Source organism: Pezoporus flaviventris, unplaced genomic scaffold, assembly GCF_033815535.1.
Source record: "Pezoporus flaviventris isolate CSIRO_AGI_PZ_B2104156 unplaced genomic scaffold, CSIRO_AGI_Pfla_v1 ptg000013l, whole genome shotgun sequence".
In the NCBI taxonomy this organism is placed as follows: Eukaryota; Metazoa; Chordata; class Aves; order Psittaciformes; family Psittacidae; genus Pezoporus; species Pezoporus flaviventris.
This window is the reverse complement of record NW_026892561.1, coordinates 3815001-3834125: the sequence shown is the minus strand read 5'-3', so window position 1 is coordinate 3834125 and position 19125 is coordinate 3815001. Positions and strand designations below refer to the sequence as shown.

General features: G+C 37.7%; 1 protein-coding gene across 1 annotated transcript in view; it reads right to left on the bottom strand.

Moving 5' to 3' along the window:
- The window catches only part of FAF1 (Fas associated factor 1), a 169834-nt gene that overhangs the window by 57497 nt on the left and 93212 nt on the right, over nucleotides 1-19125 (bottom strand). Inside the window, exons 9-10 of the mRNA XM_061451261.1 lie at nucleotides 2574-2669; nucleotides 910-1036 (exon numbers count right to left, since the gene is read on the bottom strand). Of these exons, the coding sequence (XP_061307245.1) occupies nucleotides 910-1036; nucleotides 2574-2669 (223 nt within the window). The remainder of the gene's footprint in view (nucleotides 1-909; nucleotides 1037-2573; nucleotides 2670-19125) is intronic.

Genomic DNA, 19125 nt, shown 5'->3' with positions numbered 1-19125 from the left:
AAAAACCCAAGGAAAACCATAAAATAAATGCAAACTTATGGAGACAGGTTTTAATATGCAAACTCATTTGCTTCATAGAGGTTTTTTATGTTCACAGCTTACTGAAGTGGTTACCAAGAGACTGTATAAATTTCACTAACTATTGATTATGAACCTTTGGAAAGACATGAAATTTCCAGACACTGTCATGAATATATTTAGGCTTTCCAAACAGTAAAATCCTCAGGCCCAGTGTAAAGTGATACAGCATTTGTTCAGAGTTAACACTCTGGACGTAATTTAATACATTAGAGCGAACGGACTGGCTTAAAAGGCTTGACCAACTGTATTGCTAGTTTCTTTTCTTTTTTCTTTTTAAACTCCCTATACGTAATTTTCAAAACTTTCCCATATTATTACATATATTTGCTATCAAGAAACATCTAACACTAATTCAAGTTTGAATCAGAGTACACAGAACTGCATATAGGAGGTAACTGAGGACTCCTGTTCAATCCTTTTCATAATTCAAGGGCAAATAACAACTGAGAAATTTGTTTAATATAAATGACTAAAAATGTTAGTCACTGCAATAGGTCAAAGCTAAAACCTGTAGAATTTTCATAACAGAGAAGTGGAAATTTAGTTATCTACAGGAACATTTGGTTAGAGATCACAATTTCTAATTACTGTTCTTCAACTATAAAAGAACCTTCCATTTGGATAAAAATCTTTCTCCACTAGGAGATGCTTTCACAGTCGCCAGTTATGTCTGCAACACCATTATTTGATACATCCACTGGAACAATTCTAACATTCCTATCAAAAGACACTTTTCCTGTTTCATATTATACAGACCGATCATAACTCTCTGCCTTCACTATTACTGTACAATCACCAGTTAATTGTAAAGTAACTGTTAGTTCTTACTCATTGGTGATTTCCTCAAGGCAGATGATGCTACTCCAAACATTTCTCCATCATCAACTCCAAACTCTGTAGCATCTTCAAAGTCATCTCCATCACTGTCACTAACCATATGAACATCTGTGCATTGCTATATAAAAACAGAAAGCATCAACCATATGCATCTATTACAGACATCATCTTCAGTGAAATATGAAGTACATGAAATTACAGGGAAAAAATATGTTTCTATAAAAACACTTGCTATACTGCATTTTATTTTACTATTTTATACAGAATTATGAGATTGCTTCTTATAAATAAGATCTAATTTTTAACAGAAATCTGGTGGACAGAGCAGTATTATGTGACAAAATGTGTTACTAAATAACTAAGGAACTGTCTCTCAAATATATAACCATAGTTGAGCAACTTTATCCAGAGTTAAAGTTTTTTCCCCTCTAATACAGCTTGTTTAATTGCATAAGGGAGAGTAAGAAAAGCCACACAATCTATCAACAATTTTAGACATACAGATACTATCCGCTTCTGCAATACTTGCATGGCGGGGGGATGCTCCTTGGAGAGGCACCTATCTATCCTATTTTAATCTATTCCTCCAACTCCCAACAGCAGATCTTTTGGATTTCATGTCCTCTGAAACGTAACAGCTCAGGGAAGCCTTGCATTTAACTATTCAGCATGAACTTATTTCCAATTGTACTTCTTTTCATGAATGACTATTTCAGCTTCACTTGACCTAGAAGTTACAGTAAACTACACAAATCTACATGAATCCCTGAAAGTGCATTATGGAACACATGATTTCATCTCTAGCGTGCAAGTGACCACAAGAGGAGCAAAATGCTCCAAATATGCTGGATCTCTCTCTAAAACTGCTACACATAAAGAACCTCAAATAAAGACCATTTAGTGAATGAACTAGACAACAAGAAAATTCTACAGGTAAACAAAGCCAGCAAGATTGTTCTGAAAGAATGAAGAAAAGCAGCAGTAATACATAGTAATGCTGGCTGATCCCAGGAGAAAACAATAAACGTCTATTTAACCCAGGAAGTTCTTCAGGTATAACTAGAATGTCATTATCTGACCATCCTCTAGCTTTTAACACTACTCAATAGCACATATCCAGGCTTGCATCCTGACTGTACCTCACAGCTATCTCTTGCCAACTTAAGTGAGCTGAACAGATTGAAACATCCCTTTTGTGCAGCAAAATAAGCTTTACGTGCTACAATTTTCTAAATAAAAATGGTACGAAAACTGTTTAGAAAATGGGAAACTGCTCATATTAAATTCATTTTGTGGAAGAACAAACGCATTGGAAACTTTAACCCAAACTATCAATAGCTGGAAACAACAAAATGGGAGTTTATACAGACTGCAAACATCTCTTTCTGGTAAGATTAGAAACAAATGTTTCAACCTGCTATTTAATTTGGAGTATTTTTCAATGCTTATTGTGGCTTGTTTAATTTGGGTTTTGTCTTTTTCTTCAATGACTCATTTACCCAGCTCCTCTGTCACAATTATGTGTTACAGGAATTTTAAATTGATTCTTTTATGATGCAATTTTACTGACAATAGAAGGGACAGTGACCACTGCAAAACGAGCTTTCCCTGCTTCTTTCTAGAGTACACTGGTAATATAAAGACAGTGTTCTTACCTCCTCTGACTGTTCCCTTGTTTGTACAGGTGAAGATCTTCTTCCAACTGTAAGTCGATGGCAAGGAAAAGTCAGTCCCGATACAGCTAGAGTCATCTACAAACAAAGCAATGACCATTTATTAAAGCCATCGTCTCAACCGAAGGTTGGGATTTTTTTGCTTTAAGGGTGTTTAGAGATTCGAACTGCAGACTGCACTGCAGAAGACTGGAGTAATCATACAAACATGAAAAAAGAGGCCTGAAAAGTTAGTGACTTCTTACATAAAAAAAGTCAAAGAAAAAAACAACGGACTTTACAGATGTGTATACACGCAGTATCAAAACAAGCTAAATGGAACTGCAAACTCAAAATTGTCTTGTTATTTTCTTTACATCAGTTTTGAAACATTATTTATATGTGGTAACTTTTACAGCGATATGAACCTAAGTTTTTCCTTCCTAATCAATAAGGAAATGTTGAAGTGAAGATGATAGTTACTGATACAACTAATTAAAACCAGTTTTCACCTTGCCAAAAAATACTACTTTGAAAGAATGCTTTATCATCAGACAATGTACAAGACACAATCACAATGGGTAAACATTTCATCTCTGTCTTGGTCATCATTAATGTCAAAGGTACATATGAAAAAGAACACATGCAAACCCAACAGCGCTGGTGAAATCGCAGTCAGAACAGACAGGATACATGCTGGTTAACCAGTTCCACCAGAAGCAGCACTTTTTCCTGTTGCTCCTTGAATAAATCTCAACTTTTTAACACTAACAAGACAGAAAATGGAAAAAAGCATCATCTAGGGGGGTTGAGCTAGATAATTTTTAAGGTCCGTTCCAACACTAACCATTCTATGGTTTGAAAGACAAAACTGTTCAATGCCAGCAAACACAAAACAGTAACATTTGAAGATCTGATCCTGAACTTATGTTGCATTTAAAAAACGTACTATCAATATGTTGACAAATGAGAATTGCCCAGCCTATGATCAGAACTGTCTGTGCCACCGCTACATTTCAAGCACACCTCACATCTTTCTTTACACAGCCTAAGTGTACACCCAGCCTTCCACCACTTCTGGAAAGCCCATCAGGCCTGGTCACAGAAGGATGATGACCACAAGTAGGATGCTCAGAAGCACCCAAGCCCTATCTTCATAATACGTGGATTAAATTTACGTGAATAGCTCTTAAATAAAATAGCTGATTCATTTTGGCAATGACAAAATATTTGATCCTGTACAATTCTTAGCAACACGGAGAAAGACAGTTCTGTCTGTATGCTTAAATTGTTTCTAATGGTTCCTTCAGAAGAAGCACTGAGAGGACACAAAAAGATTTTCTAGCTGATATAAAAGTTGTTCCTATCTTTGTAGGGCACAGAATAAAGAGACTTACATTATGCATTTGAGAAATACAGCATCCTCCTAATTAGACTGCAATAGCATTAAGGTAAAATAAATTGCAATCACCCTCCACAAAAATCAAATCAATCATAAACCTTACATTTCATTTACTACCATAAGCACTGAAAATACCCCATTTATTTTTATACATAATTCAGAATGACTTTATCACTTGCCTGCTAGAACTCACAAAGATTTAATCTGCTGCAGGTTGAAGCAGGCTGATTAGGCAGGCTGGTTACCAAATGAATGTTAACCTGTCTGAACTAGCCTACTGTCACATTCTCATAGCAAGGTTAAACAGAAGTTTAGCTGCATAAAAAGCCCATCTATCGTCTTGAAGGAAGTGAGCAATAATACTCTGGAGCAAATGAAATATTAAAGACGACATACAGGTCAAGACCAATTACCTATATAACTCCTGTGACAAGAGCATAAGAACTGTATTCTCTGTACAGAATAACCCACCAGTTTAATTAGTATTTTTATAAGCTTTTAATAATAAACAAACCCCAACTGTTCTAAAACCTGAAACTTTGCCCTGTACTTACCACACTATATAAAACACTAGTAAAACATACGCACACGCACACTAACCACACACAGACTGAAGTTCTCTATCTAATAGCATCAAATACCCTGACAGATGCCTGGAAAGGCTCCCGATATCTTTTACATACACATTAAAGAAAGAGTGGTAAGATCAAGCAAGCAGTTATTATGCTGCTTCATCACTTGGCCCAATAGCAGGGTGTTGCAATTCCAATTTGCAACCCTATATTATAGTGTCAAAGCGTCTCTCAAAAATGAGCTAACAGCAGAAGGGGTTCAACATCAGAGCACATTTCATCCTACTCTCCAGACAGTTGCTGGAATGTTGGGGTTTTTGTGCACATTTTTGTGAGAAATCACCCTCCCCTTGAGTGTTTCTTTTTTTAAGGTGTTTTTTTTTTTGTAAAGGAAAGGCTAGGACAAATAGAAGCTCTGCCTTTCATTTCAAAATCATCTAGCAGCATGAACATCGCCCTAGAACTAAGTTGCCTTCATTCTAAGATAAAGGAGAGAGTCTTCTCTCAAGAGAGACTCTTGTACCAGGAAGTTTAAACTTTATTTTGGAAATAATAAAACTATCAATGCTAAACAAAGGATGACGTGGCATCAATAATGAGCTAGAGATAGATTATGAAATAAATATACATAAGAGCAAAAATAAGTAAGGTTAGTTCATTTTTCTAGGCAGCAAATGTACACGTGGACAAATCCCTACTCCAAAGGTCTCACAGCTGAGAGGTACATGAGTTGGAAAGTGAAACAGAATCAGAAATAGGCAAAACAATTTGCAAGTAGCTCAAGGTGATTACTGAAAAAACAGATCTCCTGCTGAACAGTGTGTATAGACTACTTGTGCTTGTCGAAAGTTTAAGTCATCTCCTATTTGGCTTTCTATAGCATTTTACGGAGGGCAATAAAAATGAAGCCTTGAAACATTCCAGGGAAAATGGCAGCAGAACAATCCTATTAGGAGACAGTAGAGATATTGAATAGATTGCTACTGATATGCAAAAGGTAATGGTAAAACCTGGGCTAAAAGTGCACAAAGGACATTTGAATTACATTTTAACAACTAAAAGAAAGACCACTACCAAACCTTACAATTTAGAGAGATAAAAAGTGAGTCTAACTCTCACTGGTGCTTTCCAACAGTAAGACACTGAATTTATTTGGAAATGTTCAGTGTAAGATGATTTGCATTTCTATTGCCAACATTAATAACTGGGGATGAATTTACGCAATTTCTGATCCGAACATGCAGGATTCTGCGCCAAGAACTTTCCAGGTCAACCTAGAAATATTTGCCAAATTTGGACTAAGACCAGCTGTTTTAAGCAACAGATTATTCTTCCTGTTAGGAAACACAATTTTTATGCAGCAGCTTCTACAAGTATCTTTTAGAACAATCTAAAAAGACTATTTTTTCAAGTATTTCATGATACAAGTATGTCTGCAGCAGGGAAAGAAGTAATTGAGAACATGTAACTCCAGAGTGCTGCCAGCACATTCTCAGAGTAATAGGAAAAACTACAAGTCCACCACCTCACAAGTTTGCAGTCCTCTAGAGTTTGCTGGCACAACTTAACTCCCACTCTTGCAGACTTCTGAAACTACAAAGGAAGGAGCAAACTCAGCCTCTTGTACCAGTCCAGAGATATATAATCAAGACACTGAAGACGAGAAAGATAAAACAGTAGTAAGATCATGAAGGAATCATACCAGCAGAGAACTGCAGCTGCAGAGAAATGCAGATACAAAAATTATAAGCTTGGTGCACTGCATCAGGAAAGTAGTAACTGGATATGACAAATTGGTCTTGTACTAGGCGACACGCTGATGAAGAAAAACAGCACTTTAAATACGCTTCTAAAGGCAACCATGTCTAATGAGGAAAGTATGAAGGCAAGCTCCAAGAGCTTTCTAATACCTTATAGAATGTACTTGAACATCCAAAGTGGCCAGCTGAAAGCAATAACCTGTAAAGAACTGGACCTTCTTCCTCTTCCTCAACTGTCACAGTCATCTTGGAAATACTCTGCTCCATGTAAAGACAGACACAGCAATCCAGTAATCTGAATAAAACTAAGACAACTCTTCTTGCCAGTAAGCTGCCTGTATTTAAAACAGCACATACTTTAGGAAATAAATTATGGTAGGAAAACAGGCAGGCCATAAACCAAATAATTTACAGACTTATTCATTTCGTCTGCTCTGGGGATTGTTGCAAAGTATGGTCTTTCCAGAGGGATGAGATGAAGGATGACCTGCCAAGATAGTCAACCATCTTTGGTAGAACAGCTTTCATATCAGCTAGGTTTGGAGCAAATTAAACTCCCTACTGCTGTTGTCAACAGCAGGAAACTTCTCCAGGAACTCCAGGGTTTCACAGGTGCAATAGGCAAGACAAGCCTGCAAACCATGTCACCTTGCAGAAGACAAGAGCTGCAGATGTGTAATGGACTTCCTTCAGCACAACGTGAGAGGCTGTGCTGCTCACAGGGTCCTTGTCATCAAGGGATTTCTTTTCTCTAAAAGGATGTGACTTTTTTTAACAAGAACCATTGAAAACAAGCAAGCATAAGTGATAATGCTTAAGGAGAGAAGGAATATTGACGTATTTTGTGCTCTCTAAGTACTCGATTGCTACGAGCCAGTGACAGTTTTGAGGCTTTGGAACGTGGGGGAGTTTTGTTTATTTGATTTGCTTTAATGTACATTAAGACATCTACCTAAACATACAGGCTCTTACAGGCAGTATTCCTGCTACTCAGGGCAAGTTATTAAAAGTAGCCCTTTAGTAGTTATCACCTGGTATTTGTCAGTTTAAAAAAAACAACAAAACCAACAGCTTTTGATTGTTTAAAAGGCGACTTAAAATGAGAAACAATTTCAGTTACCCTGTAACAGGGTAACAATATTTATTGATTGAGCTACTCGTATGAAGAATCCTTTCCAACTTACTGGGGTGATATTTTTCCATGGCAAAGTATTTTATTTTCCAATACATTTTGGGGACATAAACCTTGATCGTTTACTCTCAGAAATTCAAAGGTCAAACTATGAATCTTACAAAGCATCAGAAAAAAATTCACAGAACACTTGATCCATACTCAAAGGAGAGGAGTCTATCAATGATGCCAGGTTTCACTTGCTCATGCACAGCAAGTGAAGCAACAGGCATTATCTGACAATGGCAGACTTAGCCCAGAACAAAAACCTTGCAGCGGACATTCCGGCTGTATTTAAATAAAAAGTGGAAAGATCATAAAAAGAAATGTAATGCCTGTATCACTTGACTGCTATGAATCAAATTATTCAATCAGCTGTAACAGCTTGTATTACAGAATTAGCTTGTAATACAGAATTATGTTTGGCTGTATATAATCTCCTTCAATAGAAAGCTAAATGGAGGAATTCTCATAGTGTGATTTCCTCCTGAGGTAAAGGAAAATAATCCATGTTTTCTGTCTTTAATACTCAGAGATAAGGTAAGCAAACAGAATACTGGTTTACAAAAAAAAAAAAAAGAGCATGCTTTCTGATACTTGAATCTCCTTTATAAAGCTCCCATAAAAAGCAATATTAATTCCCAGGTCCTGCTCAAGGTCAGCTTGTAGTATATCAGGTGAAAGGAATAATAACCTTAATAACCTGCCCTCCAGTTCTAGCATCCTGAAAAAAAGGTAGGTGAAATTATAGTTCCAGCTTTCCAGCTGTACTCACTGGCACAGCTGGATGGAAGAAGCCACAAAGAAAACTTCCCAAAGATGTCACTCCATGTGTTACTGCCAAGGAGGTAAACACTTTCTAATGCCTCCTTTCAGACTCTATAATGTCGAACAGGTAGGATTAAAACTTGCATATATTCAAACGTGGAGGTGGGTGACTTTAGCATACAAAGTACATAATTTAGCCTTTTGTTTTTTATCGTCTGAAGCAGTTAACGAACACTCAGATTACATTATCCCAAATCTTTCAAGATGGCATCTCTATTATAGCTCTTTTATTAGCCCCAGGCAATGAGATGCTCCCTCCACCACAGTGCCTTTCCCATACATCTCTCTGTAAAGCAGTATCTTTAGACCACCACATTCAACCAATTCCAGAACTATACTTTACATTATAGGTATCTTAATTTTGGTGAAAACTAGCAATGCCTGGTTTCCCCTTCTTGAGAATGAGATAAAAAAAACAATCAAGCCCACACAGTACCTGTACTGAAAATAAATCTGCTGTCAGCATGTGTTGCAATATGGAGTTTGGCTGGATAAACCTCTACAAGTCAGTAACTGCAGCAGCTCTCAGTATTAGAGAATGTTTTATGCCTTCACTGTTACCGCTGAGTGCTCCGCTTAAGAAGTAAGAGAAGGTTATCTCCAGAAAAATGTGCCCAAAATGTTATTACTCACCCTGCGAAGTCAAATTTTGATAGAGATTATACAAACATCTTGAAAACCAAAAAACTTTGTTTTGCCCTGGAAACAACAGCAGTATGCGAGCAACACTCACTGCAAACATTGTAAAGCCATTTTAAGTAAAAAGTTATCTAATTAATTAAGAACAGAAGTTCATGCTAAGCCTGAAGAGCCTCTGATTCAGAGCTGTTTTAACAAAGGGAATTCTACCACAACTAAAAGCTTCTAACCACCCTTGATAGTTATTATTGCAGTACATACCAACTATGAAACCTAACAGACATTTGTGGCTGCTGTTTAGTACTTTCACCATAGCTAGCTTGCCAGTATTAGCTAGCTGCAGTTTCATGACAATTTTACTGCATGTTAGAAATAAATAGATTAACAAACATGGAAATGATGTCCCCAAAAAAATATTTATAAATCAGCAGATCACCAGCTGCACAAGAACTCTTTCTAGAGATTGCATCCAGGCTGCAGTACACATGAGGAGGTTTATAATCCATATATACCATACAAAAAATTCTTAATCAGAAATGAATGCGCTGTTGCCTACAGACTGCAACCTAATCCTGGTTCAAATACTCCATGTGACAGCCCTTTCACTGTGCTCAAAATGTGAGTTGCTTAGCTTTTTCATTTACTGGTTTACTCACTGATACATGGCTAATGTATAAAGAAACAAACATGACTGAGTACATTTCATAACACGCCATGCTCAATTATTCAAAATGAGCTAAGACAGAGGTGCCCACTGCAAAATACTCAGTGACTGCAGGTGTCACCACTGTGAAAATTTGATTATCATATAATTTGATCCTTTTATTTGTTGGGGTAATTACTATGATGCTTTTCACCCCTCATCAGGTAAAAGAAGGGATAAGGATAGAGAAGCAAGGGAGGAGCTTTATCAAACATTTCAGTTTTCATATTAAACATATGATTTTGTTATATGACCTTTTATTATAGCCTAATGTAACTCCCTGAGTATGATAAATGACAATGACCCTACAGATGTCTGTTTGTAGGCATTGTATTGATGCTTGGGGGAAACGTCTTTTTTTGACAACTACATGTAGTTTGGGAAGGAAGAAAAAGTTTGAAAAGGAACATTTCTGTCCTAGTTTTTCTATCATACTCCATGTGCATACGGTACTACTAGCTGAGCTCCGATATGAGGCATCGTAGGGGTCAAATGCTTTCATAGCCAAAGTGCACCAACAGTAGTAACATAATAGACAAGACAAAACAATTAACCCATTTTCTACCTCTTGGCTGAATGACATGGCTCCTGCAAAGGAGTTTTCCATATCTTCAGGTTCAGTCCATTCTCTGTCATTTCAGCCAGGGTAGGTAACATTGTGATAAATGTGAAATTCTCTTGCTTTTAGTCTAGACAGACTTCAGTTTAGACGTCTGCAAGGTGCAGTCATCATTGCTAATCTCTTCTTCTTGATGGGCACATCGCAGAAAAAATCCAAACAAGTTAATTTCTCACAGCCTACCAAAACGTCATCTCTCTCTTCTCACCAGACAAATTAAGTTCCCTGTTCGAAAATACAACCATACTAAGTATGCAGAACAGGAAATCAGAGAGAAATACTTTTTTCAGCAGGGCTGGATGAAGGCACAGACCTATGCCTCAGACCTCAGGTTTCAAGCCAGAACCTCAGGGTTATGTAGGGAACTACAGACCAGTTCAACCTAACTTTACACTCCCAAAAGACACAGGAACAAATCAAAATGCAATCTACTGGAAATATCCAGAAAATAAATTATCCTGCTTGCTGTTTGCCTTTGGAGCAAGACTGGTCAGGCTACTCTACACAGGTAAGGCCGCTTCCAGCATCTCCGTTTTCCTTTTGTAACCTACCCTTTTTAAGATTAAAGAAGTGAGCAAAACATAAAGCAAAGAATATTTGTGTGGTGAAATGGAGGTAGCAGTTAATGTGGCATATGGGAAAATTCCAATTGTAAAAGGGAGGGAGGAGAGGTAGAGCAAGTGAACGATGGCAGGTGAAGTTTTACTTCCACACTTGAAAGGTAAGACTGGGAAGTTCGCCATTATACAGAGTTGAAGAAAACAGTGGTTTCTAAGTGCATCCAGCACAGCCCTTTGAATATGAATATTGAAGCAGGGGAAATAAGAGTGCAGGAAGTCTTTTGCAATTTTTTGGCACTCCTGGAGCCATCCGATACTCTCTGGAGAATCACGCAACTCTCTTGGTTGGAGACCCAAACACAGGGAAACCAACCCATGCAGGAATGAGGTGGTCGACTCCCAAACAACTCATGCTATTTCTGAGGATACTCAGAGTATCATCATGGCAAGAAAAATGATGCTATGACAGAAGAGATCCTTCACATGAGGTTGTTCTTGCCGTGCCTCTAATTCTCAGTGTTTAACTAAGCATTATTAACAATGTGTGGGCAGCCTCTTGTGCTCAAACACTTCCTAAATTCCTTGGGAACAAATACACACTCAACACGTTCCAATCCCATCACTTATCGCTGTATACATTAAACAATCTATCTTGCTTTCAGTGTGTAATCTGCACAAAGTCAAAGTTATACATGACTTAAGAATTCCCACATGTTCATTTTAAAAGTAATGTTTACAACTTCAAGAGCTCAAAGGTTTTCTGTGAATTAACATTTATCTTTTGTGAAAGCTAGCAGGTATTCTTTCAGTATACCCATACTGAAATACACTGTATACATAAAACAAGTGTTACCACTGTATGAATGTCCCACTATAAAATGAAGGTACATTGTAATTCATAAAAAAGCCTACCAAATGCTTTTTTTTAATTTACTGAAACAAGGGCTTTTTGTACTATGAAATTAATTACAAGACTCAAAGATTCACTATCTGGAACTGAAGGGCTCTCTTCAGTGTATACTGGTCAACAAGACATTAGTATGCAAGTTCAGTACCTAATTTTAACAAATAAATGAACCAACCAAAGCTCACCTTCCACCATGTAAACCCTCATTCCTCCTTGAACAACAATAAAAAGTGGACGGAATTCAACATTAGCCACTTCATCTTTTGACATCAAACAGCATTAGCGGGGAAAGAGTCAAGTATGCTCTAGGTTTGTTTGTTTTATTAAACTGTTGTGCAAACATTAAAATTAAAACAAGAGTTTAAAACATTTGACAGCCCTTGAAATTAACTTCCTCTGGAAAATAACTTCATTTTCCTGCTGCATCTTCAACACAAAAAAATATCTTGACAGGTATTCAACGTTTCATTTTAAACACTAACTGGATGAAAAAAATCTCTAGGGTGGAGTGTGTTCAGGTTATAAATCAGCAATGCTTATTTTAACTCCTCACAAAGTGTTGTTGAGATAATTACTGCTGACAGCTTTATTCAAGGTTCATTTCACTTCTTCTACTCTTTTTCCCCTGTTAGAAGTTCAGCAGGGCCCATGGGAAGATCCACCCCTCACACCTGTTAGGGTTCTTCATGTTACTGAGGCCAGTTTGGACACGTCACTTCAAATTAGCATTGTGCCAGCGCGCTGTGACAATTACTTATCGCAGGTTTAACTTGGAAAAAAGTTTCTAATCCAGCCACAAGAACAGTGTCAGAGTATGTAATTTAAACCTGTCAACACAGGTTGTAGGAAATTCATTCCAAGGATTTCAGTCATGTTCCCATGGTAGAGCTTCAAACTATAATGAAGATTAAGATCACAAAAGAATGCTATAGAGTTAAGAGAGAGAACCCAAAAGTTCAGAAAGATCTGAACTGAAAAAGGTATCCAAAATATTAATAAATTTAAAAAAAGAAAATCTTACGAGATTGCTTTGCTTAATTCCCAAAAATTATTCTGCAGTTTATTCCAAAAGGTTGCATACTAAACATCCATATCTTTTTCCTTCTGCTGCAGTAAAAAGGCACTACCCTGGGAGATGTTTACACAAGGTGCTGAAGGCAGCAGCGTGGTGAAGATGCTCTGGAATTAACTTGTGGATAAACAGCACCCCGCGTGGGAGGAGGGAGGCTGGAGATGAGTCCATGGCACGGTGAACAGGCCACTTGCGTCTTCCAGGCACCAGATGAGGGGTGCTGGGCTCACAGCAACAACCGTGATAAAGCAAGCTTCACAAAACACTGCTGAGAGCTTCTGTATAAGCTTGAGAAAAAGTTGCGCCTGTTCCTCTGGGAACACCCAGCTCTGGTACACTGGTTGAACACACATGCCAATTTTTGCTACGGTTGCTGTTAATCACCAGCCGTACTACTGTGAATCTATCACTCTCATTTGCTAGCTGAATGAAAGAGAAAATCACCCCCGGTTTTGATTAGCTCCCGTTTGATTAAGCCTAGCTAGGAATTAAAGCAGAAGGACCGATACTGTAGTACTTAATGTTGCTTCAAACCATAAATATATTTAAAGGAAACAAAAGGAAAATAATATTTCCTTGTACAACTGATTCTACTAAGAAAGAGATATACTTGAGAGAGTGAAACAAATACCCGTGATCACTTACAGAGCTCTTTCTTCTTCTTAGACAAAAACTGTAAATATTAAAAAGGATGAAAAATCTGCCAAGCCATTTGCAGCTATTTGAAACACAGGGTAACAGAATTAAATGATCGCTGAAAGACCTGGAACACAGTTAAGTATAGACCATGAGGCTAATTGTGGATCTTGAGTTAATTACTTTCCACTGATACGTTTTCTCAATGGTCTTTTACATCAGTTTTTTCTTTCCTCAGTCTGAACCCCAAGGCAATTCAGCACGCTAGCCTCCAAACTCTGGGTGATTCATTGTGTACTTCTGCCTTAGGATTTTTAGTTCATGCAGAGAAAGCCAGGCTTTCACATCAAGTTGATGTTAATGTGCACTGACAAAGCAACAGTAAAGGAGCTTCATGTTTGTCACAACGTGCACTCTTTAATTTAGTAATTGCTTTATACTGATATGCAAATAATGACACATTTCCCAAATTTCCAGTTCCTCGGCAATGCCTTCACTAATTACTCAGTGGTTAAAACTTATGCATGTAAATTGGTTAAGTGAGTTCATTAATAAGTACACCTGTGTGAACTGATGTATAAAGCATACATGCCCGGGAACAGGTTGTAACTCACTGTACATTCCTGAAGGTCTCAGGAATCAAAAATAAATATTCTCTCACCAAAACAATACCTATTACATCTAAAAGAGTGTTATCCATAGAGAAACTGGCATTCCCAACCTTTCCCAAGCCAGAGAGAGGCTGCCTTTGGGTGACAACAAATACCAGGAGTCAAAGCATTCATCCATTTCATGTTGCCAAATGAGAGGATCAAGGTAAACAAAAGAAAAGGTCTGTAAGAAAAAAGGATGAGAGTCCCTCTAGAGCACCTGAAAACGTGGGAAAGCACCAGCCCCCACTCATCCATCAGTTCTCTGTGGATGAGTGTTCTCTGTCATATGCTTTGCAGTCTGGTTATGGTATTTTGTGATACTGATAAATCTTACTTTCGATACTCAAATGGCAACTGTGAAAAATTCAGCTGCACTTAACATAGATTCAGACTCCTAACAACCGCAAAAAGCACTGAACAGAGTTAACCTGCCTTCCCATATTTCCTTTCCTCAAAATTCTTCGCAGTGTAAAGGCTGAAAAGGAATCAAGGCACTAACATTGTCCTGTTTCATTTGTGACTTCTGTGTTGAAACATGGTGTCTGTAGGTTTCAGATATTTTCTTTAAGTAACTATGTAATTGCCACAGAAGAGGGTACAGCAGCATTGTTTGTTCTAAGTCTGATCACAAATCACCTACTTTTTGTTATTCAGAAGAGAAAAAAAAATTAAACAGATTTTTTAGGTACAAACAATTCTAAGCAACAGTATTAACCAACAAACAACCTCATAACACTCATCCAGATCACATATTGCCCAGAGATATTCACGGATACATCTTGGAAACTGCTTTGCATTCACAAAGAGTATCAGCCAAATACTTGGCACGTTTCTGGTCTATGGTGGGATGCCATTTACTTCACAACATTATACAATGCTTTGGATGGCAAACAGAAGAGTGCCTGGATATGTTTCCAGCACTAGATAATTCCCTGGCAGAATTCAAGCAGTTGTTCAAGCAGAATTCAACAAATGGCTCAAACATTGATAGGCTTTTTATGCTGCCTCTTCTTCCTGGATATCACTATCCAAGGAATAGGATTTTTGTAATGTTAGCCTTTTGAAAACACAGTGTTACTGCCTTCTGAAAATGAGCTTCTGAAAAGGATGATTGTTTCTATTTTTGTTTCTCTTACCTGGAATAAATGGAAATGCTTTTAACTCTTTACATCAGTACATTAAAAGCACTAAGTATATAACCTTCTTCATTAAAGGACAAAGTCTCAAAACTAGAAACAATAAATTCTATTGATGCTAAAAACTAATTTAGTATTCTTAAATGGTAAGTTGTTGGGTTGGGATGGTTGCAGCTAAAAACACATTTATTTCATTCAGTAAAACTACATATTGAATGTGCTTGGTTGATGTAGGATAGTTTCAAGTGTGACAAGCAAAAGATAAAGACCATAAATAAGAAAAAATTGAAACATTTATAAAGGGTCTTTCTAATTGGAGACCTCACAAAATATTCCCAGCATTTTAGACTGGATTTTCTTAGCCATTTAACAAAAATACGGTGATCAGTTTCTACTGACATCCAGGGGAAGCCATGTAGCTACTTTTGTTTGACTTTTACGGAAGTTTGGCATTAAATCTCAGCTTGCTCCCAGAAAGCAGAAGGCTTGACTTGCTTAAGTGTTTTATTAAATGTCATAAGAAAGATTGCAGAGCTACAAATCTGTCTCAGGTCTGTGTTTTGACCACTGGGCACTAGCTCCATTTAGAAAAGGAATTCAATCCAGTATCAGTATTGAAAACTGAGATCACCTCTTGTTTGGCAGAGGAAGTTATCTGTCTAAAATAGATTTATCAACTAATACTTTCTTGGTTCCATGTTTTATCAACAGTTTATAGGACTTGAACCGACACTTTCAATAGAGGACCAGATTAGCTCCATTCTAAGCATTTAAAGGTTATCTATGGAGCAATTTAATATTATTTAAAGACCACTTTTTTTAAAGGAAGCATTTGAGACTAGTGTATCAGGCTCTACACAAAACTAGAGCAAACCCTTGGTGAAGTTCTAACAACAGCAAACATTCTCCCTCACATATAAAACAACAGAAGTGATGCTTTTCTTTTTCATAGCTTTCTTCTGCAATTACACAGTGATCCTACTTATCATAAACTCATTTAAAGTGAAACTCTGTTTACAGAGTCCCAAACACCTTCAATCTTTTGCAATGGATTTTCATACACCTTCTAGTGAAGCTCTGCTCTGCCTCTATAGCAGAGTTTCATTACAAAGAAACAAGCACCACTGTGATAATCTTTCAGGAATAATGCAATTACCACTTATCAAACAGGTGTCTGCTGTATTCCAAGGAGATTATCACTTCCTATTCTGCTCTCCGAGAGCACAAAAGAGAAGCTGCTACTATTAAATGACTGAGGAGAAAAGGAGTCTTTGATAACAGCTCTTGCTAGCTTCTCTCAGCAGGGCATGAAGTAAATGTAGTCCTTGTATAACATCTTGGCACTGAAACAAATATCTTAGTTTCTGCAAGGTGAGTTAGAGCACCTAAATAAGACCATTCCTGTTAACTGAATCTGAAGTCTCTCCCTTGAGCACTCCGAGAACCTCAGCACCTAGCGCCTTATGCCAAACTGTGCCCTTAGTGAGCACTCCTGAAAGAGGAACTCTGCCCGCTAAAGCAAAAATGGGCTGCAGGGCTGCTCCACCAAACATCACTCAGAGGCGTTTCTGTGACAATACAGTATCTGATGAAGGTACAAATGATGAAGCTCTAAAAGTGTAGGGAATGAAAACTTTTAAGAGGACTAAGGATACAAATGTATGCTAAACTCTGTCTGAGCGTAAGCTGATCAGCAAAGGCTATTTTTTACTGTATTTTCAAACCAGCTTGTTGAGCGGGAGTTATCTCAGGAGTAGATCTCTAAAAATGAGAGCAAAAGCTCTCTCCTATAAAACCTGGGTACACCTTAATGTACACAAGGTGCTGTTATTACAGAGCAAAATGTGTAACCGGTATAGAAGAAAGCCCAGCTGTGCATCAAACACAGAGGAGTTAAGAGGGTAAACAACCTACATACCTGCACAAAGAGGCAAGAGCCTGTTTCAGAATTAGCTAGTAATGTGACTCTGTTGGCTAGCAACTGTCCATAGCTAGGTGCTCGAGAGGAAGCAAGACACTGCTGCTCTGGCAAAAACTTTCTCCAGTGAAGACTACCTCTACTTTGCCATAACCTCACAGGAAGACGAGTGGTTCCTGCTGCTGCCTCCGCTGGGATACAAAAACCTCCAATCCAGCTCTTGTGCATGTAGATGTAGAATGGTTATACAATATATACAATATATTCCACCAGCACACTGTCTCGTGTGTACTTGAGAGATCTGGACTGCCTTGATCTATCCTACCAACATATATGGTGTATGTATCCTCCCTGTACATATGGTCATTTCTATCACACTTTGATTTGCAGGTTCTATCAATATAAAGGCAGAAGTTAGAAGCAATGTGCAAGTGGTAAATTGAAGAAGCAGTCCTTGCAGTCAGTCCTTGTTTGCTAATTTTAAACTCTGCTCCTTTTAATGAATTTATTAAAAATGACATGTTTATAAAAAATAACTATCATGTCCATGAGTTTCAAAGCAGGAACAGCTAAAAACATTGTCAATCTCTCGGAAAAGAAGAAAGCAGCAAAAGATGACAAATAATTAGGTCTATCGCTCCGCTGGTGTTCCATATGCTTTAAAATTCCAATGACAATAGAACTTATTACTGAATGAATTACTAACAGTAGCCTCAAAATTTGCTACCAGCCTTTCCCACAAAACTACGGTTGATTACAATAGCTCACGCTGAAATGGGGTCGAATTCTCCTCATAAAAACTGATGCAATTTTAGTTGATGGTGCTTGTCTTATACCGGCGACGAATTTCACTTTTTAAGTCCTCATTGTAAAAGATTGCATTGCACTTGCAAACTCATTGAAATTGACATTTTTGAGATAAAATGCGGCAGTTACTCAGCAACGCAATCACCCTTTACAGTTTATGAGAGAAGCAGCACTTGAAATTGATAGCCTGCTCTTTAAAATGCGCAAGGAATTAAAGAAACAGCTTGCAACTGACACAGGCGGGTGTATAATTTTCCTTCAAGTTATCCCTCAGAAGTAGTCATGAGATGAAATAGCAGAATCTCAAAACATATCGTGGTACCACAACGTAAACAAATGCAAAAATTAATAGTATCAGTATTTCTTAGACAAGAAATGTTACTCAGCTCCTTATATACATGCATTCCAAAGAATGCACAAGCATTTTATAAAGCTTAGAAAAGACAACCGAAATATCAAAGACATGGTGAAAAAGTGGCCCTCACTCCACAGGGAGACAGAATCAGGAGTTTATGAAAAAGAATTTAGAGAACTAAGCAGTATGCTACCCATCAGAAACAGGTTACTAGAACTGATAGTCTGCATTTGCATCTAAAGAGGGAACATCACTCAGCAAGATCCTTCAAAGCACCAAGAAAATAGTCATGATGAGTGGCAAATGGTTTCTCAGATCTCAGTGCTACTGGAGACACCAGGTACAACTTCCTGCACCTTTCTGTCAAGGGAAAAATCTCAAGAGAACTTCACAAATGCAAATTTAAGTTTGAAAATGCTACCAGGCAGAGAAAACAGCATCCAAGAGTTCAGGGTTGCATTGTCAGGCAGAGGTGACCAGCTCAGATCTGGCAAAGTGCATCGCTGCAGTGCTGTACCAAGGCTAACTTATTTCAAATAAAAGTCTATCAAAGATTACTGTGCCACCTGGAGAACTGTAATTTTTATTTTTAAAGAAAAAAAATATTCTAGGATTTTAGTGGCCACTGGGGAGAAAAAACACTCAATTAGGAGATATCAAGAATAACTGTCATAACTTTTGCCAGTGGACAGCAGTATCTCCATTATATACACTAGAAAACTTCATGTTAGTTCCAAGGATTTAAATCAAGCAGCTATGCTGTATGACGGAATCCAATTCCTGACTTAATGCACTACATTTGACAATGGTAATGAGA